The sequence below is a fragment of the Bos javanicus genome, chromosome 9 (genome assembly GCF_032452875.1).
Source record: "Bos javanicus breed banteng chromosome 9, ARS-OSU_banteng_1.0, whole genome shotgun sequence".
NCBI classification, from domain to species: Eukaryota; Metazoa; Chordata; class Mammalia; order Artiodactyla; family Bovidae; genus Bos; species Bos javanicus.
The window spans coordinates 17,449,834-17,474,700 of NC_083876.1; the positions used below are offsets into that span (position 1 = coordinate 17,449,834).

The following is a 24,867-nucleotide window of genomic DNA, read 5'->3' on the forward strand; positions in this document are numbered from 1 at the left end:
TGCAGCAAACCCAGTCTACTGACCCCAGGTTGTGAAGGAAGCACAGCGTTTACTGCGGGGCGCCAGGCAAGGGAGTGGGAGGCAAGCATCAGATCCCTTCTAGCTTGGTCTTTGAGTTGTTGTTGTTTCGTCGCTAAGTTGTATCCAACTCTTTGTGGCCCCATGGACTGTAGCCCACCAGGCTCCTATGTCCATGGGGCTTCCAAGGCCAGAAAACTGGAATGGGTTGCCTTTTCTTTCTCCAGGGGATTGTCCCAACCCACATCTCCTGCATTGGCAGGCAGATTCTTTACTGGTGAGCTACCAGGGAAGCCCTGGTCTTTGAGTTAGGGACTTTTTAAAGGGGAAGAACAAAGGTGCTGGGACTGATCATCATCTTATGACATCTCTTTTCTTTCCTTTTTAGTTTTTCTTTAATTTTATTTTATTTTTAAAAATTCATTTATTTTAATTGGAGGACTGTAACTTCACAACACTGTGGTGGCCCCTGCCACACATTGACATGGATCAGCCACGGGCACACATGCACGCCCCATCCTGAACGCCCTCCTACATCCCTCCCCACTCCATCTTTCTGTGTTGCCCCAGAGAACTGGCTTTGAGTGCCCTGCTTCATGCATCAAACTTGCACCAGTCATCTATTTCACATATGGTAATATACATGTTTCAGTGCTCTTCTCTCAAATCATCCCACCCTCGCCTTCTCCCACAGAGTCCAAAAGTCTGTTCTTTACATCTGTGTCTCTTTTGCTGCCTTGCATATAGGATCATCATTACCATCTTTCTAAATTCCGTATATATGTGATAATATACTGTATTGGTATTTCTGACTTACTTCACTCTGTATAATAGGCTCCAGTTTCATCCACCTCATGAGAACTGATTCAAACACATTCTTTTTAATAGCTGAGTAATATTCTGTTGTGTGCATGTACCACAACTTCCTTATCTATTCGTCTGCTGATGGACATCTAGGTTGCTTCCATGTCCTGGCTATTGTAAACAGTGCTTCAGTAAACATTGGGGTACACATGTCTCTTTCAGTTCTGGTTTCCTCAGTGTGTACGCCCAGCAATGGGATTGCTGGGTCATAAGGCAGTTCTATTTCCAGTTTTTTAAGGAATCTCCACACTGTTCTTCATGGTGGCTCTACCAGTTTGCATTCCCACCAACAGTGTAAGAGGGTTCCCTTTTCTCCACACCCTCTCCAGCATTTATTGTTTGTAGACTTTTTGATAGCAGCCATTCTGACTGGTGTGAGATGGTACCTCATTATGGTTTTGATTTGCATTTCTCTGATAGTGAGTGATGTTGAGTATCTTTTCATGTGTTTATTATCTATCTGTATGTCTTCTTTGGAGAAATGATTTGTGACATTTCTTAATCCTTAATAATAGTTTCAGAGGTCAGGATGTTTCTGGTTTGTGGTTATCTGGCCAAGTGGTCCATGGCTTAGAGGCCTGTTAGGAGAAACAACCTGAGTTTGTACGTTAATGATCATACCTACTAGGGAATTTGAATATATTAACAATTTTATTGACAATAACACTATTTGTTCTCTGACTCTGGTTAGTTATTGTTCATTTAGTATAGGATTGAGGCCAGGGTGCACCAGAAAGGGAATAAAGATTTGGATAGAGATTAGTAAAAACTCAGTAAGGGAACTCGGTTTCAGGAGGACTTGATTTCATTAGTAGAATTTGGTCAAGGCTGGTTAGGAGGGGAGACTAGAAAACCTAGGTGGCAGAATTTTCATCTTTTGGCCGTGTTTCCTCAATTCTGAAAACACTTGGAGAGTTATACATTTTTGAGCATGTTTAATGTGTGTGATTTCGTTCTTCTTTCCCTGATTTTATTGCATTTACTCTTTTTTTTAACTTTTAAAAACTATACTTATTTTTATACAATTGTTAAAGGTTACATTCCATTTACAGTTACTACACAACATTGAGTACAGTCCCCGTGTTGTACAGTACATCCTGAGACGATCTTATATCCAGTATTTTGTGCCTCCCCCTATACTGTCTCTCCTCCCCAGTGGTGTGTACCACGCTCGTTTGTTCTACCTGTGAGCTTGCATCCTTTCTGTTAGATTCACTGCTTTGTTGTATTTTCTAGATTCTGCATGTGAGTAATGTCATGCAGCATTGGTCTTTATTTGACTCACTTCACTTCGCACAGTGCCCTCCAAGTGCATCCATGTTGCCGCAAACAGCAAATTTCTTTTTTATGGCTAACAGTCCATGTTATTTATCTATACACACACACCCCCACCCCACATCTTCTTTATGCGTTCATCTCTTGATGGACAAGTAGGATGCTTTGCATATATCTTGGGTATTATAATAATGATGCCTTTTCAAATTACCGTTTGTGTTCTTGGATATATACCTGGGAGTAGAACTGCTGGGTCACATGGTAGTTCTGTTTTTAGCTTTTTTTTTCATACTCTTCTACAGTGGCTGTACAAATTTACAGTACCACCAACAGTGTACAAGGGTTGCCTTTTTTTCCCACCCATCAGCCAACATTTGTTGTTTGTGCTCTTTTTGATGATAGGAACTCTGACAGGTGTGAGGTATTATTCCCTTGTGGTTTTGCATATAGGAGGTAACATTTGCATTTGTAGTTAGCATGTGGGGAATAGTTTCCCATACTTTTAAATTTTCTCAACATTTTCAGTTAAATTTTATAATATGTGATAGTTTCATTAGTGTGTTTCTATTGTGTGTATATTCAGGCTGCTGACAAGTTTTGTTTTGTCTTTTGGTAGTTATGAGTAATCCTGTACGATCATCCAGGGGCATAAAGTTTTGTTGTACAGTAGTTCTGGTCATTTCTTCAAGATAAAATTTTAGAACTTGCATTGCTGAGCTAAAGGGGAATAAATATTTTGAAGGTGTTGTGTACATATTAGGAAAATATTTTCCTGAATTGTTCTCTAGTTGTTCTTATGTATGAGTGACCTGGGGCTCTTGGCTTCATAGAATTTTCATCAGTGATCTTGGAGGTGAACCAACTTCAGAATTCAGGATTATAATTCAAAACAGCTCAGACAGTACAGAGAATTGGTTAGTTGATAACAGATTGAAGTTCAGTAGGGAAATGGGGGCAGCAGATACAGGGTGGATAAAAGCTGCCAGAATACTGTTGATTGAGTAGCTGCTGCTGCATGCGTGCTTGAAAGAGAATAGAAGTCAGAGGATTTTTCTGTAACCCTGTGGGGAACTTTGCTATGGTAAGGACTGTTCCCAAATGCAAGAAAAGAAAGCCAATTTGATCAAATGTGCTATTCTAAAAAGACTGTTAAAATTTTGTATTTTAAGCTATTAAGAATTCAGTGACATTAAATACCTTCTTGGGGAACATTAAATGTTCATTTTAATTATTTACTATAATTATTTGCATGTAAAATGAATGTACAAAAGACTTTCTGAAAGTTACTACTAATTCTTTTCTCAGTTAAACAAACAGAGGGTATATCTAGGAAGCTTATCTTTTTCTCCATGAAATTTTAAGGGAAATAGGATTACCTTCACCTTGCAAATAGCACTTTGAGGATAGGAATGCTATTCTAAAATAAAGAAGCATGTGTTTATAATATACACATATAAAAAATTAAAGACATAGGAAGGGGTTTATTAATAAAAGCCTTCTCTGTTTGGATATAGGTTGTAGTCTGTGCGTTTTGAATGTGATTCCTACCATGGAAGTCTGTACCAAAGATACCTATTGGGAACTGTATTCTGCTTATTTGTGGTACATTTCATTCTGATTAATGTTTAGAAGAATGACCGTGGTATACATATGATCCAGGACAACTTTATAATTTGATCGTTTTTTGGTGACTGATACTCAGCATGGTTTTAAGACTGTTAACATCACATGAAAGTGAAAGTGTTAGCTGTTCAGTCGTGTCTGACTCTTTGCGACTCCATTTACTGTAACCGGCAAGGCTCCTCTGTCCATGGAATTCTCCAGGCAAGAATACTGGAGTGGGTAACCATTCCCTTCTCCAGGGGATCTTCCCAACCCAGGGATTGAACCCGGGTCTCTTGCATTGCAGGCAGATCCTTTACCATCTGAGCCACCAGGGAAGCCCCTTAACATCTCATCAGATAACTTAACAATCAGAACATCTAAGTAATCAGCTTGAGCTTGCTTAAATCAATTAATTAAATATCTTCACAAAATGACAGGAGTTTGCTGTGTTTTTATTATCCGGATTCCCATGACTCATAGTTGAATGTCAGATTCTTTTCTAACAGAAACACTTTACACAGGTCACTTATTATTATTATTCCTGTGATCAGTACTGTTGCCTGTAAGTGTCAGCCTTCCTTAGGGAGCGGCGTCCACGCCTGTGTGTGCTCTGCCCAGGGCGCCTTTCAGAAGCGCTGAGAGGCGTGTCTCCTGCTCGCCATGGCCAGCACAGCGGATGGAGGACGTGCCAGCCGAGTGCGATGGTTGATGCCAGGCTAAAGTCAGTGGGGCCACAGCTCTCATTAGTTTGTCCATCTTAACAGCAGCTAACCCATGGTGCATTCCACAGCTGTGAAAGGTTGGGAAAATAGCAGCTGTACTTTGCTCTTTGAAATGTTCTTCTGATTAAAATTTGATATGTATTCAGTGTAGAAAATCAGGAAAATTTAGAGAAATATGGAAAAATCAGTAATAATTCTCCCAGTAGAGAGGAGTCCTGTTTAATTTTTGTATTCCCAATTTTACACATAATTAAGAGCAACCTATTATATGTATAATTTTGTGAACTCACTGTTTTTTCCGCTCAGTACATTGTTAACACCATTTGCTAATAATAAAATATTTCTTCCAGTACTGAATGGATATGTAATTATTTGTACAATATACCATTATTTACTTAACTATTTGATTGCCCAATTTTAGATACTATAAATATTCCTATAATATACATTATATTTTATATATACATATATATATACATTCTTGTGTTCATCTCTGATTATAATAAAACATCATTATGTTGCCTGTTAGATTGTATTTTGTCAGTGAAAATTTGTAGGATATCAGATAGGTAATCATTGTAGAGGAGGGCATACATCTGGTAAGACTGGATATGAGGGTATATACACTGTTCTTTGAAAGGTGTACACAGGGCCTTGGCAGCTCTAAGAGTTGGAGCATCATAATTTGGGAAAATTCAGGAGCAGAGATGTGAATGTGAGTGGCCTGGGACTGTGTACATCTATTTGTATGATTGAGATCCAACTGTAGTGGAGGAATAGCCTTGAGAAACTGATGGGAACAAAGTCTGAGATGTGGAATTCGGCATTGTGTTAGTAGGTAGATGTGGCAGTTAAAGTCCTGAATTTTCTGGACCATTGTCCTTTTCAACCACTGATTAAATATATTAATGTCACACATTTTATGTTTAAAGCCCTGAAAGTCAGTCGTGGTGGAGGTCCACAGGCGTCTATACTTCAGAAGGGTGATGGCACTGAGCCGCTGAATGCAGTGTCGTGTTGTGCTCTTGACGGTCAGACTGTGGTCCAGTGCTGGTTTGGAAAAGTGAGCTCACGGTGGCAGTTGGAAATCTTTGGAGGGGCGGATTCAAGTCAGAGTCACAGCTTAAATGGTGCAAATATTTGCAAGATTGTTCTTAATATGGATTGGAGGGGCCTGGTTAGAGACACAAACAGGAGGTAAAGGAATGCAGGCTTGGGAAGCATGGACTTCAGGACTTAGGATGGCTTAGAGGAGAGAAGTGTGTAAATTTAAATGAACGATTTAAGTTAGTGGTTCTGATTACTCAGCGAACTCTTTATAATATATAAAAGCCTCAGTCCTATCCAAGATTTGCTGAATCAGAATTTTGGAGGGATGGGACCAGGCATTTATGTGTGTGTGTGTGTGTGTGTGTGTGTGTGTGTGTAAAGCTCCCCCAGAGATTCCTATGTGTGTCTCTGGTTAGAAACCACTAAATGAATTAATCTTTGTTTTTCTGCAGTCCAAGGATTTGTCAGGTTATCTGGATCTACTGCTTTGAATCTTAATACACTTAATGTGCATGTGTTTGCATTTTTCTTCTGTTTTATTTTTTTTTACACTGCCTTCACTTCTTGAGAAATTGTTCTGTTAGATGGCTTCCAATGTAAAATTATTAATTAGTGTTATTCCATGCAATCAATTTTGAGCAAATGAAATGTACTATAAAAGTTAAAAGGAATTTCTGTAACTTTTTTATTTTTTTTAATTACATGACAAGGACAAAAAACAAGATGGATAATCAAGCATGGTATCTGAGAACTTCAAAGCTGGCCCTAGCCTTGGCAATTATCCGCTCCAAACCAGCAGACAAAAGCAGCAGAGAATATACAGAGCATCTTGCGAGGATGGTGTCCGGGCAGGAATCAAGGTGGAGATCAAAAGTCAAAGCCTTGGAAGCTGAAGTTCTACAATTACGTCAGAAACTTCTCCTGAGCAGGATTTTTTCAGGATCATTTAAGAGTGGTGAGTGCATGTAACTTGGGGATGTGTCAATCTGTTTTATGTCAGCTTCACAGTTACTTAGAAACTCATTACCAAAACACTCAAGTTGTTCGGTTTCCTAAAATTAGACTTCTTCTTGCACTATAAAGATTGTTTGCTTCTAGTCATTTATTAAAAGTAAAAAAAAAAAAATAGCTTGTTGTCACTTTCTAATGGATGAGACTGAAGTTAGAGACTAAAAATTGTCTAGAGATGAAGGCAATACTGCTTTAAGCCTCCCGGAGAAATTAATTTTAAAATCTCGTTCATCGTTATATCTTACTCTGTATTATATGTTGCTTTTACATTGCATAATTTGTCCAGCAGTCCTGTATCAAGTCCCAGCTCTGGACCAGCTGTGCAGTGGGTGGCGAGGACCCAGAAATACACAGGAAAGCTACTGCCTTTATCATGAAGTACCAACCATTCTAGCAGAGAAAGCAGACCTAAGATAACGAACCTAATTGTGATGAATGTTACCATAGAGAAAGTGCAGAAAAGGAAGCCATTCATTTTTCTGGTTCTTGGAGAGGCTCCTTGGATCTGGGCCCTCAAGGGTCTGTCTGATAGTGAGGTGATCAGAGCCTGTGGTCAGAAGTAGGAACAAGAGCCAGGGCAGCAGGGATAATCTATGTCCCATCCAGCAGGCCAGTTTTGTATTCCAGAGCCCAGGACACTGTGAGGTGAAGATCTGATGGGGAGCAGGTTTGGAAAGACTCTGGGTGTCAGCCTTAAGAATATCCCTGCAGTGAGTTGGCCAGGGTGGTTCCCTTAAGACCCCATGAGAGAGTGAAAGGGGGGCTATAAGAATGACCTGAGAATGGCAGGGAAAATGGGCACCCCCCGGGACACACCAGAGCACATGGGCAGCTCCTTCCTCAGGATCCCTTCACCTTCTTGACTCAGAGGGATGACCCTCATATTGTGATAGTAAAACTTAATTTTGGTGATTTGTTGAAAATGTAAATCAGATCATCTTACTCCTTTGCCAAAAACCTTTTCCTGACTCCCCGTTGTGCCTCGCACCAGATTCCCACTGGTGGTGATGTCGCCATGATGTCACCTCTGCTTCCCTGCATAGCGCGTGTGCTCTCGGCACCTTGGGCTTCCCGCTGACCGCTATGGGCTCTTCTTTCAGTGAATCTCTGCTGTGATCAGGTGTTTGACATATGATTGCCTCTCCCCTTCGTAGAGGTCTTTTTTCTAAGCCATACTTGCTCAGTGAACACTTTACATGCATCCCCCCGCAGTTATTTTTTAACCCAAACACCCCCTTGTTGGTTATATACTTATTTGCTTAGGTGGTCCCTGCCTTATCTCCTTGACTTGAGTCCAGCTTTGCTGAGTAGAGGGTCTCCGATTTGCTCAGCACCCTCTGCTCAGTACCCACCCCAAAGCCTGACTCAGCAGGTGCTTCATCCATGTTCATCAAATAAAGTGGAGCATAGAGGATGCTTTGATGCGGGCCGTGATGGGAAGCAAGGAGGCAGGTTCTGAAAGGGTTTACCTAAGGCCACATGAAGAGTAAGGAGTCGGGCTAGATCTGTGATTATTAGAACTAAAACGAATGTTTCCAGAATAAGCACTTGAGACTTCTGTGAATGAGTTTAAAGTGGGTTAAGGCAGCTGGAGTGTGGAGGGCAGTGTGGAGGGCAGTTGAGGTCTCTAATTCATTAAGTTGATTCAGTTCAGTTCAGTCGCTCAGTCCTGTCTGACTTTGCGAACCCATGAATCGCAGCACGCCAGGCCTCCCTGTCCATCACCAACTCCCAGAGTTCACTCAAACTCACGTCCATCTAGTTGGTGATGCCATCCAGCCATCTCATCCTCTATCATCCCCTTCTCCTCCTGCCCCCAATCCCTCCCAGCATCAGAGTCTTTTTCAGTGAGTCACCTCTTCGCATGAGGTAGCCAAAGTACTGGAGTTTCAGCTTTAGAATCATTCCTTCCAAAGAACACCCAGGGCTGATCTCCTTTAGAATGGACTGCAGTGCTTTAAATCCAGACAGTGACCACAGAAATCAGGGTATATGATAAAAGGTTGAGTCCAGGCAGATATACCTAGAAGGAAGAAGTAGGGTCCTAAAACTCAGAGGGGATAAGCAGCCTGGAAATATAGACTGACAGCAGGGATCCATTGGTATCTAAGTGATAGTGACCTTGTCACTGTGGATGAGGTATAGGGTGGGTGGAGCTTTGATGGGGAGGCTGCAGGTTCCAACATTCCAGAATGGATAGAGAAAAGGAGCCGTGGAAAGAGTATGGCTGCCATGGGAGGATGTGTAGGTGTAGTGAACCTGGGCCTGCTGTGGGTAACAGAGCACCAGCTAACTTCAGGAAAACTCTCAACTAATATCCGAAGAATTGATGCTTTTGAACTCTGGTGTTGGAGAAGACTCTTGAGAGTCCCTTGGACTGCAAGGAGATCCAACCAGTCCATCCTAAAGGAGATCAGTCCTGGGTGTTCATTGGAAGGACTGATGTTGAAGCTGAAACTCCAATACTTTGGCCACCTGATGTGAAGAGCTGACTCATTTGAAAAGACCCTGATGCTGGGAAAGACTGAGGGCAGGAGGAGAAGGGGACGACAGGATGAGATGGTTGGACGGCATCACGGACTCAACGGACATGGGTTTGGGTAGACTCCGGGAGTTGGTGATGGACAGGGAGGCCTGGCGTGCTGCGGTTCATGGGCTTGCAAAGAGTCAGACATGACTGAGCGACTGAACTGAACTGAATATCTGTATGTAACTAAAGTCTCATTATTGTCTGAGCAAAAATACTGTTACAAGATTTACAGCCACATTTTAGTCCCTCTGGTTTTTATGCAGTGGTCTCTTTGAGAATATCTATGAATAACAGACAGTCAATATATCTTACCTTTTTTGTACAGTCATGTGATGGGTGTAATGGCACATATGTAGCAGTTCCCACTAATACTGAACTGTGAATATTATAACATCCACAGTGCCCAGCTGTTGTTTACCACTGAGGGTCTGTTTACAACACCAAGACAGTGGTGTGTGTGTGATTTGTTTGGGACGTGAGTGGACCTCAGTGATAACTTGTTTTTAGTCTGGACTCTTTTCCTTACAGTGCCTGCGAGAGAAGTTTTCAAATATCATGTAGTTAAAATCTCTTTTGCTCACATCAGGAGTTGCAGGTAAAGCATTTCAGTGCAGATGTTTGGGAGTAATCTGTCTCTCCATCTGTTAGCTTAAACTTGAAAAGTGAGGAATAAATGGATAGATTCAGATAAATATTTTCTATTAAGGGGAAAAAGGAAAAAAAACTACAAGGGGGGTTATTAGAGTGATAGGAAGATAAAGGAGGAACGTAGTTGGTGTTTAAAGATGTATGATTGAAAAGACTGACATACCTTGCTCTAAGAAAATGCCAGCCCTGAAAATCACACTATTATATAGGTGATTTATGTTGTTAAATATTTCTGTCTGGAGTTTTTAGGGCTTCTTTATACATGCAACTTTTCGCCAGTGTTCAGGGACCACAGACCCTCAATAAATGGTGAATGGAGTGCTTCCTGACCAAGAGACTGGGGAACTTAATTTACAGCATCAGCTATCCACTGAAACAACCGAGAAAACCAGAATTGAATAAGGCAGAGATGAAATGGCATGGTAAACAAATCAGGAGCATGATATGGTTTATACAGCATCTAAAGAACTTGTCTATTTCATTATTCAGATTTATTTTTCTACAGGTTCTTAAAGGAAGGAAGAACAGAAGGATGGAAGGGAGGAAAGAAGGGTAGGGAGATAGGGAGGGAGGGGGAATCAGTTCGGATCAGTTCAGTCGCTCAGTCGTGTCTGACTCTTTGCAACCCCATGGACTGCAGCACGCCAGGCCTCGCTGTCCATCATTAACTTCCGGAGTTTATTCAAACTCACGTCCATCGAGTTGGTGATGCCATCCAACCATCTCATCCTCTGTTGTCCCCTTCTCCTCCTGCCCCCAATCCCTCCCAGCATCAGGGTCTTTTCTAGTGAGTCAGTTGTTCGCATCAGGTATCCAAAGTATTGGAGCTTCAGCTTCAGCATCAGTCCTTCCAGTGAATATTCAGGACTGATTTCCTTTAGGATGGACTGGTTGGATCTCCTTGCAGTCCAAGGGACTCTCAAGAGTCTTCTCCAACACCACAGTTCAAAAGCATCAATTCTTCGGCAGTCAGCTTTCTTTATAGTCCAACTCTCACATCCATACATGACCACTGGAAAAACCATAGCCTTGACTAGACGGACCTTTGTTGGCAAAGTAATGTCTCTGCTTTTGAATATGCTGTCTAGGTTGGTCATAGCTTTTCTTCCAAGGAGCAAATAAACGTCTTTTAATTTCATAGCTGCAATCACCATCTGCAATGATTTTGGAGCTCCCAAAAATAAAGCCCCCCAAAATAAAGTCCCATGGCATGGGACCAGATGCCATGATGGTAGAAGGGTAGGGGATAGGGAGAGAGGGGGGATGAACCAAAGAAATATGGATATCCAGTGTCACATTTCTCAAAGCCTTCTAGGTGATGTGTGCCAGACAGTTTGGTTGCCTACACAGTAGCCTGGTTCCTTCTTCCTTTCTAAAATACTACAGTTTTGATTTGGCAGACACGCACCCATGCCTAGTGCATTCATCTGTGAAAGGCTTAGGCTTGTTTTGCCAGTATGGTCCTAAGGTTGGACAGGGACTGATGGAAACTAAAAGAGAATCTTTGGAGCTTTTGATAAATATTTGTCACTTTGTATAAAGAGATTGAAGTCCATGAATGATACAAACTTTAAAATGTTTTTACCTCAACTGCTTGCTGCCCGTGTGGGTGCTGCCACGTGAAGATGAGATAGGTCGAACTGTGGTACCCACATTACAGCCATGAGGCAATACTGAAAAAATTATGTCAGCATGGTAAGGGTGATGAAGCAGGAGGATAAGAAGAGCCTTGGTCCTTCTTGTCATTGCTGAGCAACCAAAGCAACTCTAGGGTGAAGTTATTAGGAATTTTTCAAAGGTAAACAGTGGTCACTTCCATGGATAGAGCAACCTGGAGGGCTTCAGTCCATAGGGTTGCAAACAGTTGGACATTACTGAGCAACTGATGGTTTAGGCCATTATTATACTAGGATTCTCTTCCTTGTAACTGAGCTCATCCTAACTTAAAGAGTGGAGAAGTGGGGGAGATAACAAGCAAGTTAGAGAGCTGCTTTTTTTCCCCAAGAATCTTGATTTATAGGAGAGAAAATGAGAGAGAGGCAAAAACTGTGTTCTATACAACAGCTTCCTGTTAAATGATAGCCTTATGATGTTGTAAGGATTTAGTTGGGACTTGAGTAGGTAGGTGAGGGAGACCCAGAGCATAGAAACTAGATAGGAAGACGTTAGTAGCTGTTCTTAAGTGTTGGCCAGGGTTTGAATGGATGGTGTTGACAGGCACAAGATGTTATTAGTGGAAACAATGGCCTAAGACTTCAATGAGCAGATTTAGATCTAAAATCAGAGTGTGTTTGTGTTTGTGTGTGAGAGTATCGGGCAGGCAGGGGGTGTCTGGACAGTTGCTAGGAAGAATGGAGATGGACACGCTATCAGATATATGCTTTTTCTCCTAAAATTTAAGTACTCAGTACCTTCATAAATGATACACAGGTTACCGGACTAACAACGAGCCAAAGTAAAAGGAAAGTAGGGGAATGTCAAACCAAATTAACTCATTGATGTATCTGTTTATATAATAAATGCTCATGGCTTCCCAGGGGGCTCAGTGGTCGAGAATCCGCCAGTCAACGCAGGAGACCCAGGAGACCTGGATTCAGTCCCTGAGTCGGGAAGATCCCCTGGAGGAGGAAATGGCAATCCACTCCAGTATTCTTGCCTGGAGAATCCCATGGACAGAGGAGCCTGGAGGGCTGAAGTCCATGGGGTGGCAAAGAGTCAGACAGGACCGAGCATGCACGTACATGGCATCTGTGGCTTCGGTATCACATGCTGTGGGCTGGGGAGCCTGGTGGGCAGGGCAGCTGTCCGTTTAGGCTGAATTTGGCTGTTTCTGGCTGTGGGTCCTGGGAAACAACTGGCCCAGCCAGATGGCTTCTGGAGCCTCCTTGTCCTTCTTGCTGCCTCTGCTCAAGTTAGTCTAACTCCCCCTTTCTGCTTCACATCTGGAGGAGCAAACCCTCACCACCCGCTGCCTCCACCAGGCAGATCCCGCGTCTCGTTTCCTGTAAGTCTGCATCCCGGAGGAGGTTTTTAGCTGGACTCATCATGCTGAGGAAGCCTCAGAGCAGGGGCCAGATGTCAGCACGACACCCAGTCTGGGGCTCGTCTTGGCTGCCAGCTGCCTCTCTGCTGGCCCTGTCTGCCCAGCCTCTGACCGTCCCTTCCTTCTCACCTGGTTGCAGCAAATAACAGACTTGCAGACGCAGTGTGGGCTCAGCATTTATACGCTGGGGCCCTCCCTGTGTTACAGATGCTGAAAGAGCACAGAAAATGAAGGCCTAAGCGTTTCTTTCTTATGAGCTCTTGTAATATAAACTGTCAAATATAGTTAGAATGGGAGTTGGCCTCAAATTGCAGGTGATTTAAAACACACAGGCATAATGTATATCAATAGCAGAGAATGTGGCCTGAATAATTTTGAGGAGTCTGAGGAAAGCCTGAAAAATAATACATTTATAATTGTACATTAGAAATGGTTTACTCATTATATATAAAAATTGGATTAAACTTTAGATATTAGAGACAGCCACCATACAAAGATATTAAAGCGAAGGCTGAAAAAAGCTCAGGATATTGAATGGCTTTCACAGAGAAAAGGTGATGAGTTAGGAATGTGAGTACCTTCCTTATCATCAGAGGAGCCGGCTCTGAGAGGAACTGTGGAGATAGTAAGGAGGGCCTGCCAAGTCCTGGTGTGGGGCTGGGCCTGAGGAGCCAGGAGCTTCCGAGACTGGGCTTGGGTAGGGCAGCTGGGCATTCCCCAGCGTGGCGTGTTCCAGATGGAGACCATCAGTCCTCCCTGTGCCAGGCTCCAGTCTCACTGTGTGGTGCAGCCTGTACTGGGTTTCAGGGTGGCATCCGGCATGTCCAGGCAGTGCCCTAGTGGGGCGTCTCTACTTGCTGGGCATCTCTGGACTCCCTCCCCTCCTCTGCATCCCCATGACCACTGCCTCGGTTTTGTCTGAAAATCCCCAACCGGACTCCACGTCTGTGATCGTGGCCTTGATGTATTCAAGTGCACGTCGCAGCCTGGTCTCAGGTCCTCTCACTCACTTTCGGGTGAAGTCCTTGCCCCATAAAATGGACCCTGAGCCTCTCCACAGTGCAGTGCTTGCTTCCAGCCCAGCCTAGCCCCTCTGCACCATGCCCTCCTTGTTCTGCTGTGTGATGCCCGAACTTTCTTCAACTTAACTCGCATCCACCGTGTCCTCTCTCGGCGCCAAGCCTTTATGCAGGTGGTTTCTCTCTGGAGGATGCGTTCCTTTTGGTCTGCTTTTGGTCTGGTTGTGCGTTCCTTTTGGTCTCCTTTTGGTCTAGTTGTGCGTTCCTTTTGGTCTGCTTTTGGTCTGGTTGTGTGATACAGTCTTCTTCTCTGCTGACGTAGGTTTAAAATCTCTTCTGCCTTCGTCGACTGCCCTCCATGACTAGAACAGATTCTCCTGCTGGGGATCCTGATAACATCCTGTACTGTTCACAGAGTTTGAAAACAACATTAAACTGGTTGAATCAGCCTGTCGTCCCCATCGGGCCTGCACTCCATGCTTCCAGGGAGTGTCCTTTCCCATCGCTCCCGTGTTCCTAGATTAGCACAGTCCCTCGCAGGGAGGGGGACTTTGGTGACATTTACTGACTGAGCATGTTTAGAGAGGGTTTTACGTGAGTGTTCATACCTGGAACAAAGTGGCCTTGCTGATCTGTCGTTTCTGGAGATCTCCCAGACCCCCGTGGTGATGGGAGGAGGATCAGAGAGTGAGATCCAGCCTCCTAGGGAGGGGACCCACTCAGTAGGGTGAAGATCAGGGCTTCTCTGAGGGAGCCGTGCGTGCACACAGCGGTGGAATCAGAACAGAGGAAGTGAAGAGGGGCGATGTCGACAGACCCTCTGTGGAACAAAAGCTAAAAATGCCCAAAGTACATGTGCATTCCTAGGTCATCGCTCATTGTAATGCGTTTGGAATAGTTTAACCTGGAGCAGATGTTAATCTTGTCTTTCCATTAAGGGTTATATTTAGTTTTTGTTTTTTTTTTAAACCAGTTTTGTGTTTTTTGAATACCCTGCTTCTGATTTTCAAATTTCAAGATTCTGTTAGAAAGATATCTTACCTCAAGGATTCTGGATTTAATACTTGGATACTAAACATCCTAAAATTAATTTTTTTTTAGATAAGTTCAGTGTGCAGTGAAGAGAATCCGGGTGGGGAGCTGTGGACTGTAGTTTGGAGTGGGGATGTTAATGGAATATTGTGGCTTAATATTGTAGTCCTGTGATTCGGATGAAAACTGAAGTTTGAGAACCACTGAAACCACTGACTTGAACACAGAAACATAAAATGTGTGTTCAGAGAGTGTAATGAGATCTCTCCAGAAAGGGGGTCAAGCCATCTGATTGTCACACATCAAGGAAGTTGTGGGCAAGACTCTGAAAGATTCCTTAATACCAGCTGATGATATTTGGCTCTGAGTCACTAAAGAACTCAGGAAGTGTTCCTTTAGAGCCTGACTGAGCTGAGGCAGGTAGTAGAATGTAGAGAAAACGAACCAAAGATAAAATAGTGACATTAACACTAACAGACTGGTTCCAAACAGGAAAAGGAGTACGTCAAGGCTGTATATTGTCACCCTGTTTATTTAACTTATATGCAGAGTACGTCATGAGAAACGCGGGGCTGGAGGAAGCACAAGCTGGAATCAAGACTGCCGGGAGAAATATCAATAACCTCAGATATGCAGATGACACCACCCTTATGGCAGAAAGTGAAGAAGAACTAAAGAGCCTCTTGATGAAAGTGAAAGAGGACAGTGAAAAAGTTGGCTTAAAGTTCAACATTTAGAAAACGAAGATTGTGGCATCCAGTCCCATCACTTCATGGCAGATAGATGGGGAAACAGTGGAAACAGTGGCTGACTTTATTTTTTGGGCTCCAAAATCACTGCAGATGGTGACTGCAACCATGAAATTAAAAGACGCTTACTCCTTGGAAGGAAAGTTATGACCAACCTAGACAGCATATTAAAAAGCAGAGACATTACTTGGTCAACAAAGGTCCATCTAGCCAAGGCTATGGTTTTTCCAGTGGTCATGTATGGATGTGAGAGTTGGACTATGAAGAAAGCTGAGTGCCAAAGAATTGATACTTCTGAACTGTGGTGTTGGAGAAGATTCTTGAGAGTCCTTGGACTGCAAGGAGATCCAACCAGTCCATTGTAAAGGAGATCAGTCCTGGGTGTTCATTGGAAGGACTGATGTTGAAGCTGAAACTCCAATACTTTGGCCACCTAATGGAAAGAGCTGACTCATTGGAAAAGACCCTGATGCTGGGAAAGATTGAGGGCAGGAGGAGAAGGGGATGACAGAGGATGAGATTGTTGGATGGCATCACCAACTCAATGGACATGGGTTTGGGTGGACTCTGGGAGTTGGTGATGGACAGGGAGGTCTGGCGTGCTGCGGTTCATGGGGTCGCAAAGAGCTGGACGTGACTAAGCGACTGAACTGAACTAAACTGACTCTAGCAGCCATGTTTGATGCTATTCCGTACTGTTCAGTGAAGTTATTGGTAAACATAATAGGAATCCAAGGAATGAGTTATTGTAGATTTTTCTTCTAGAACTTCTCTCTTCCCTTTTTATACCTTCTTCTCTTCATCCATCCTGCTCCCCTCTTCCTCATTAGCATCCTGTGTGCCATCCTGTATATGTGCCATATTCTCTGTATATAAGATGTACAGTTGTCCAAGGCACCCCACCCTCATTTTTGCAGGGGAAAATATTTCTTACAGCTGTTTCAAGTCATTTTGGAGATATATTGTAGGGAAATATTGCATAGGAGAACCAATAGACAGTATTTTAGAAGCCAGTAGAAACCCTTAAGTTCTGATTGCATTATACCAGTCCTTCAAAAAGTATAGAGTGTAACATAGCTAAGAAGAAATAGGTTGTTGTTGATGAATGCTAGCATGTTGCAACTTCACTTCCACTTTTCCCTTTCATGCATTGGAGAAGGAAATGGCAACCCACTCTAGTGTTCTTGCCTGGAGAATCCCAGGGACAGGAGAGCCTGGTGGGCTGCCGTCTATGGGGTCGCACAGAGTCAGACACGACTGAAGCGACTTAGCAGCAGCAGCAGCATGTTGCAGGCAACAAGACAGAAGACACTGAATCATGCAGTCTGTCGCACATGTACCCCATAAACACAGGCGCTTGCATTGTATTCTGAGTGGCTCTAAGAGGCAAACCGGCTAACCTGAATTACAAGTGAAGCTGTATGAATTCCTAAATTAAAAATGGAGACACAACCCTCATTCAGGAGGAAGAACATTATTCCGTTTCTTTTGCTGCACGTAAGTCATTGCATTTTCAGTTGAACCTCCTGTTTTAGAGACCTCATTTCTAGAATTTAAAGAATTAAATTGCTTATAAACACTTCTTAACGTTATTGTAAAGACTGAATCTGTGTTTTATGGATTAGAGTGCTCGTTGGGTGTGTGCTGTGGATGGGCTTCTGAGGCAGGGAGCTGCTTCCAGTGCCCACGGATCCACTCTTTCACATCGTCAGTTATTTCATGGTAAACATGTGATAATTTTTCTTCTCTTTGGTCTCTCCCATTGCTGTCAGAATCAGAGAGAAATACTGCCTGTGTGTTTTTAATTCATTCAGACCGCATCTGCCAGGTTTGTGTTTTGACATAAACAAGATAAAGAATGCTTCCAGAGCAGGCTGGTTCTGATGGCTTCAAAGCACAGGTCTAAGCTTTCCTCGTTCCTCTTTTAATTAATAAGTCACACGGAGAACAAAGACTCAGTTGCTTTTGTGCCCTCCTTCCGTGCTTGATTCAGTGAGATCTTACACACAGTCGATTTTCAAAGCCATTTCTTGGCTTGATACTTAATTTATTGTCTCTAATTAGGCTTGTAAGATTTTGTAGCAGAAATAATTTTGAAGTTTCATGTGTAAAATGTAGTACAGACAAAATGTTAATATTCTGTAGCATGTTGAAAGGTAACTACTTGGTGGAAAAGTAACTGGCAGAAATTTAAGTAATGCCTCTGATCCTTCTGTATGCCTTTCCTTGTGTTTGGAGTTTTTCGAATTATCAATGAAATAGAATATGCAGAATTTAAGCATCTTCGCCCTCCCTTGTTATTCAAATAACAGATACTTTTTTCACCCAGAAGTTAGCACGATTTGGCTGTTGTTTCTCTGAAGTAATAGTTTGTAGTAGAACGGCCTTATTCTTCAATCCAGGTCACATAGATTCAGTGGCATTTTGCTTATTTAATATCTAATTTTGTTAATAGTTGTCCCGGTAATAGCTCTGCAGTTACTTCTGCCTGGGTATTTTATAGTGTTTATCCTCATCTGATGAGGTTTTCCTCTGTGAACCACAAGGCCTCTCGTCTTACCTGTAATTTCCAAGCAGGAACTGGTCCGAAGTAGGCCAAGTCCACGCTGGTGGCTGCTCCGTGTGGCTGCACAGCTCCTATGTCTGGCAGGGCAAGGGAACCAGCGGAGCCCGCCCGGAGGGCTCGGGGGCTCAGCAGGCTGTACTTATCCAGGCCCTCTGGAGCTTCTCTTTAAAGAAGCACTTGGTTGTGCACAGTGATCACAGCCAGTGCTATCTGCACCTGGGCCTTTTGTACCCACAGGTCTGTGTGAAGAAAGGAAAGTACCTTCAGTCATATGTGCAGCACACGACTTTAACATTTATTTTTATTTTGAAATGTCTTAAATCCCGCACCTGCATTCGAATCCCTTGGGAGCTGTGAAAAATTCTGAGGCCTGGGTTGCACTCCAGATGAGCAATGTCAGAATCTCTGGGGGTTGAACTGAGGTATCCATATTCTTTGACTGTCCCTCCGTTATTCTGAAGTAGGGCCAGGATTGAGAAACACTGCTTTAAGGCCAACTTTTATTTTCTGTATTCAACCCAAATGCCCTTATTTCCAGTTTTCATGATTAAGCCCACATAGTTTTAATCCCCTTGCTTTCTTGGAGTATCCTCTGTAGAAGGCTGCAGTTAAGGCCTAGAAAGAGTGGAACACACTGATATTAACCCTACGGGGGAGGTACCTGGTGGTAGAGTCAGTCCACAGTAATCTGCTCTGAGATTTGGGAGCGTGGCCGGCACTGGCGGTGGGGATGGTGGGTGAGCAGCTGTGGGAAGGGCTCTCCATTGTCTGTGCACATGCCTGGTGCTGGTGGCCTGACTAAGGTCGCACCTGGGCCCTTGGTGGGGATCACAAGCCCTTTTGTATGAATCGTGAGCCACTATTAAACGAAACGGCATTTTTCCAAGCTTCTTTTCTTTATTCTGTAAGGATAGGGAGTTGTAATAGATAGCCTCTTTTAGAAGCTAAAAGCAGTTCAGTTCAGTTAGTCGCTCAGTTGTGTCTGACTCTTTGCGACCCCTTGGACTGAAGCATGCCAGGCCTCCCTGTCCATCACCAACTCTCAGAGCTTGCTCAAACTCATGTCCATTGAGTCGGTGATGCCATCCAACCACCTCGTCCTCTGCGTCCCCTTCTCTTCCTGCCTTCAGTCTTTCCCAGCATCAGGGTCTTTGCCAGTGAGTCAGTTCTTTGCATCAGGTGGCCAAAATATTGGCGTTTCAGCTTCAGCATCAGTCCTTCCAGTGAATAATTAGGACTGATCTCCTTTAGGATGGACTGGTTGGATGTCCTTGAAGTCCAAGGGACTCTCAAGAGTCTTCTCCAACACCACAGTTCAAAAGCATCAATTCTTTGGCGCTCAGCTTTCTTTATGGTCCAACCCTCACATCCATACATGACCACTGGAAAAACCATAGCTTTGACTAGATGGACCTCTATTGGCAAAGTAATGTCTCTGCTTTTGAATATACTGTCTAGGTTGGTCATAACTTTCCTTCCAAGGAGCAAGAATCTTTTAATTTCATGGCTGCAGTCACCATCTGCAGTGATTTTGGAGCCCAAGAAAATAGTCTCTCACTCTTTGCATTGTTTCCCCATGTATTTTCCATGAAGTGATGGGACTGGTTGCCATGATCTTCGTTTTTTGAATGTTGAATTTTATGCCAGCTTTTTCACTCTATTCTCACTTTCCTCAAGAGGCTCTTTATTTTTTCGCTTTCTGCCATAAGGTGGTGTCATCTGAATCTTTGAGGTTATTGATGTTTCTCCTGGCAGTATCCCACAGGCATATCATTTTAAAAATTAGGAAATACTTGTATTTCTGCTCTTGGTTCAGTATTATTTGCTCACTTTAGTATATGGCTTATTGAACAGTCTATGTGATATGCTTTTAAAATGCTTCTTCTTGGCTTATTGCTGTATTTACTATACTGTTCAGGGTCCTTGAATTAGCAGTAACACTCCACAGTTCATGGTGGGTTAAGATACTTCTTGGGAAAGAATCAAGGATCATGCCTTCTTTTACTTATATTTGGAGGTGGAATTTCATCAGCAATCTGTGGTATATTTCTGAGAAACTCTGTACCAATTGATGCAGAGGTTCTTATTATTGCATGATTTATAAATATTAATTAATAGGATTCCCAATATATATGCACACATTTCATAATGTTTTATTTAAAATCACACTATAAACTAGCAGCATAGTCTTCATTCATGTGCTCTGCTTTTAATATTGTTGACAACTTTACCAGGAATTCTCAGCTACTAAAATTACTTAAATAATTAGGATATTAGCTTTTTCATAGTTCTGAAGTAATTTTTTTCCCCCCAACTAGCTCAAATCTTCAGTATTTACTGGAAGGTAGGAGATACTGAGTTCTAATGATTTAAGTATCATGGATTTATGATATGGAAGTAAGTGAAAATGATGTGATTTTTACATCCATTCTGACATGTTTGGATAAGAAAAATGGCAATGCCTAGGAGCACCATGCTTCATATAAAACACTTGAAACATTTAACAAGTAGTCGTATCCAAGGCTAGTGCTCAGTAGGTACTTGATGATTAATTTAAGAATGAACGTATAAAAATGAATGAAAAAAGAACCAACAGAGGGAGAAGACGTATTATTGCTGGGGTTGCGAAAGGTTGCTGAGACCAGTCCTGGAGGTGGAAAGCTTACTGGTAGGAGTATGGATTTGGAGTTAGAGGAATCTGGATTGAGTCTCAGCTCTGCTGACATTAGCTCAGTTTCTTTGGGAAAGTCACTTACCTCCTATGAGACTCACTTTCCTCCTCTGTGAAATGAGGAGACGGAGGGCAATGATGGGTAGTGGTGAGGTTTAATGAGGAACACTTAGCCCCAAGCTTCCTGATACACAGATGATAAATACTGATTTTCTTCACTGGCTTGAGAGGCTCGTGGGAGTTGTCATTGATTCCTTAACAGCAGAAGAACTTAAGTGTCTTGCTTTTTTGTATTTTTGTTGACTTGAGAATTTTATTGCCTAATTCTGTCTTGCAGAGACACCTGGATCTAGCTTTTTAGCAGGTTATGCCAGTGGGAAAGAACAAAGGTTTTAGGGTGTGTGTAAGTTTTTCTTTCTCATGTAGTAAAACAGAATGATTGACATAATTGCCATATTCTCGGTTCAGTTCAGCAGCAAAAGTTTGAGTTCCTCAGTGTGCAGCAGGCCTCACAGTCTGATTCTGTTAGGAGTCTTGGAACATTCTGTGGGAGTCTAGCTGTTACCCTCTGTCATTGTTTTGGCAGTTACATCAATGGAACTAGATTTTAATTCTCTGCCTCTCTATGTGAAAGTGTTCATCACTTAGTTGTGTCCGACTCTTTGCAATCCCATGGACTATAGCGAACCAGGCTCCTGTGTTGATGAAATTCTCCAGGCAAGAATACTGGAGTGGGTTGCCATTTCCTTCTCCAGAGGATCTTCTTGAGCTAGGGATCGAACCAGGGTCTCCTGCATTGCAGGCAGATTCTTTAACATCTGAGCTACCAGGGAAGCCATCCTCTCTATATACTGTTATTAAAAATTCTAGTCTCATTTTGATTCTTTTGTTCTGATTTCTCAATCCTATAATTTTCAGTGTTTTTCTGTTTCCACTGGGAGCCCTGTGAGTTCTCTCTTTTCTGCAAAATATTATTTCTCTTTGAATATTACAGGAACACCCTATAGGTCGTCTGCCACCCATTTTGGCTCTGCAGGTTTTCCCGAGACACAGTTAAGATCAATTTGCAGCCATGATCGTGTTCCATTGCATGGGAACAGGTTGTGTTCAGCTCCTTTCTCGTCGTGAATGCAACATTACTCCTCAGCCCCACGTGTTCTTTCCTGGGTGCCTGTCTGTTCCCTCTGCCCCAGCTCCACCTTCAGAGAGCCCTTGCCCAAGTGTCTTCCTCTGTGTCCTGTTCACGCTCCTTCCTCGTGCAGACGATGCCCTGGAGAAAGCTCTGTGATCCCTCCACGCTCACACCACATGAATGAAGTCTTCCTGGAGTTTCCCTCATTTGAATGGATTCCTTCAGGTCCCTGTAGCATCACCTAAAGCTCAGTTTGACAGTGACACGTTTTTGCCAAATGGTAGAGCTGGTGTTAGAGAATGATTGACTGGTTTTCTGTGATTATGGTTTGTGTGTCTGCCCTCTGATGCAGTACAGAATGAAGCAGGGCAGAGGCTAATAGAGTTTTCCCACGAGAATGCACTGGTCAAAGCAAACACCCTCTTCCAACAACAAAAGAGAAGAATCTACACATGGACATCACCAGATGGTTAACACCAAAATCAGACTGATTATATTCTTTGCAGCCAAAGATGGAGAGGCTGTATACAGTCAGCAAAAACAAGACTGGGAGCTGACTGTGGCTCAGATCATGAACTCCTTATTGCCAAATTCAGACTTAAATTGAAGAAAGTAGGGAAAACCACTAGGCCATTCAGGTATGACCTAAATCAAATCCCTTATGATTATACAGTGGAAGTGAGAAATAGGTTTAAGGGATTAGATCTGATAGACAGAGTGCCTGATAAACTATGGACGGACATTCATGACATTGTGCGAGAGACACGGATCAAGATCATCCCCATCGAAAAGAAATGCAACAAAGCAAAATGTCTGTCTGGTGAGCCCTTACAAACAGATATGAAAAGAAGAAAAGTGAAAAGCAGAGGAGAAAAGGAAAGATATAAGCATCTGAATGCAGAGTTCCAAAGAATAGCAAGGAGATATAAGAAAGGCTTCCTCAGCGATCATGCAAAGAAATAGAGGAAAACAACAGAATGGGAAAGACTAGAGATCTCTTCAAGAAACTTAGAGATACCAAGGGAACATTGCATGCAAAAAGGGGCTCGATAAGGGAGAGAAATGGTATGGACCTAAGAGAAGCAGAAGATATTAAGAAAAGGTGGCAAGAATACACAGAAGAATTGTACAAAAAGATCTTCATGACCCAGGTAATCACGATGGTGTCATCACTGACCTAGGCCAGACATCCTGGAATGTGAAGTCAAGTGGGCCTTAGAAAGCATCACTACGAACAAAGCTAGTGGAGGTGACAGAATTCCAGTTGAGCTATTCCAAATGCTAAAAGATGATGCTGTGAAAGTGCTGCACTCAATATGCCAGCAAATTTGGAAAACTCAGCAGTGGCCACAGACTGGAAAAGGTCAGTTTTCATTCCAATCCCAAAGAAAGGCAATGCCAAAGAATGCTCAAACTACCGCACAATAGCACTCATCTCACACGCTAGTAAAGTAATGGTCAAAATTCTCCAAACCTGGCTTCAGCAATATGTGAACTGTGAAATTCCTGATGTTCAAGCTGGTTTTAGAAAAGGCAGAGGAACCAGAGATCAAATTGCCAACATCCGCTGGATCATGGAAAAAGCAAGAGAGTTCCAGAAAAACATCTATTTCTGCTTTATTGACTATGCCAAAGCCTTTGACTGTGTGGATCACAATAAACTGTGGAAAATTCTGAAAGAGATGGGAATACCAGACCACCTGACCTGCCTCTTGAGAAATTTGTATGCAGGTCAGGAAGCAACAGTTAGAACTGGACATGGATCAACAGACTGGTTCCAAATAGGAAAAGGAGTACGTCAAGGCTGTATATTGTCACCCTGCTTATTTAACTTATATGCACAGTACATCATGAGAAATGCTGGGCTGGAAGAAGCACAAGCTGGAATCGAGATTGGTGGAAGAAATACCGATAACCTCATACATGGAGATGACACCACCCTTATGGCAGAAAGTGAAGAGGAACTGAAACGCCTCTTGATGAAAGTGAAAGAGGAGACCGAAAAAGTTGGCTTAAAGCTCAATATTCAGAAAACAAAGATCATGGCATCTGATCCCACCCAACACTTCATGGGAAATAGATGGGGAAACAGAGGAAACAGTGTCAGACTTTATTTTTCTGGGTTCCAGAATCACTGCAGATGGTTATTGCAGCCATGAAATTAAAAGAAGCTTACTCCTTGGAAGGAAAGTTATGACCAACCTAGATAGCATTTTCAAAAGAAGAGACATTATTTTGTCAACAAAGGTCTGTCTAGTCAAGGCTATGGTTTTTCCAGTGGTCATGTGTGGATGTGAGAGTTGGACTGTGAGGAAAGCTGAGCACCAAAGAATTGATGCTTTTGAACTGTGGTGTTGGAGAAGACTCTTGAGAGTCCCTTGGACTGCAAGGAGATCCAACCAGTCCATTCTGAAGGAGATCAGCCCTGGGATTTCTTTGGAAGGAATGATGCTAAAGCTGAAACTCCAGTACTTTGGCCACCTCATGCAAAGAGTTGACTCATTGGAAAATACTCTGATGCTGGGAGGGATTGGGGGCAGGAGGAGAAGGGGACGACAGAGGATGAGATGGCTGGATGACATCACCGACTCGATGGACGTGAGTCTGAGTGAACTCCGGGAGTTGGTGATGGACAGAGAGGCCTGGCGCCCTGCAATTCATGGGGTCGCAAAGAATCAGACAGGACTGAGCGACTGAACTAAACTGAGAGCTAGTGTTGGCCTGCCTTTTCTTATCCCCAGATGCTGAAAGTTCTTGCCTATTTACTCTTTCAGGCTACTCATCCCTCATTCTAGTGCCTAACGATTGCGACACTGAACATGTATTTGATCATTTAAATTGAATACCATATAAGCTCTGTGAAATCGTCTGATCTGGCAAGTAGGATATACTTCAGATCAGATCAGTTGCTCAGTTGTGTCCGACTCTTTGC

General features: G+C 42.9%; 1 protein-coding gene across 3 annotated transcripts in view; it reads left to right on the top strand.

The window, feature by feature from the left end:
- MEI4 (meiotic double-stranded break formation protein 4) overlaps window positions 1-24,867 on the top strand; it is a 251,998-nt gene that overhangs the window by 33,758 nt on the left and 193,373 nt on the right. For 2 of the 3 annotated variants that reach the window (XM_061427258.1, XM_061427260.1), the window contains exons 1-2: window positions 2,972-3,238; window positions 6,245-6,489. In XM_061427258.1, the coding sequence (XP_061283242.1) occupies window positions 6,258-6,489 (232 nt within the window). In that variant the 5' untranslated portion in view covers window positions 2,972-3,238; window positions 6,245-6,257. Of the gene's footprint in view, window positions 1-2,971; window positions 3,239-6,244; window positions 6,490-24,867 lie in introns of those variants that run through there. The other variant, XM_061427259.1, reaches the window with a different exon arrangement.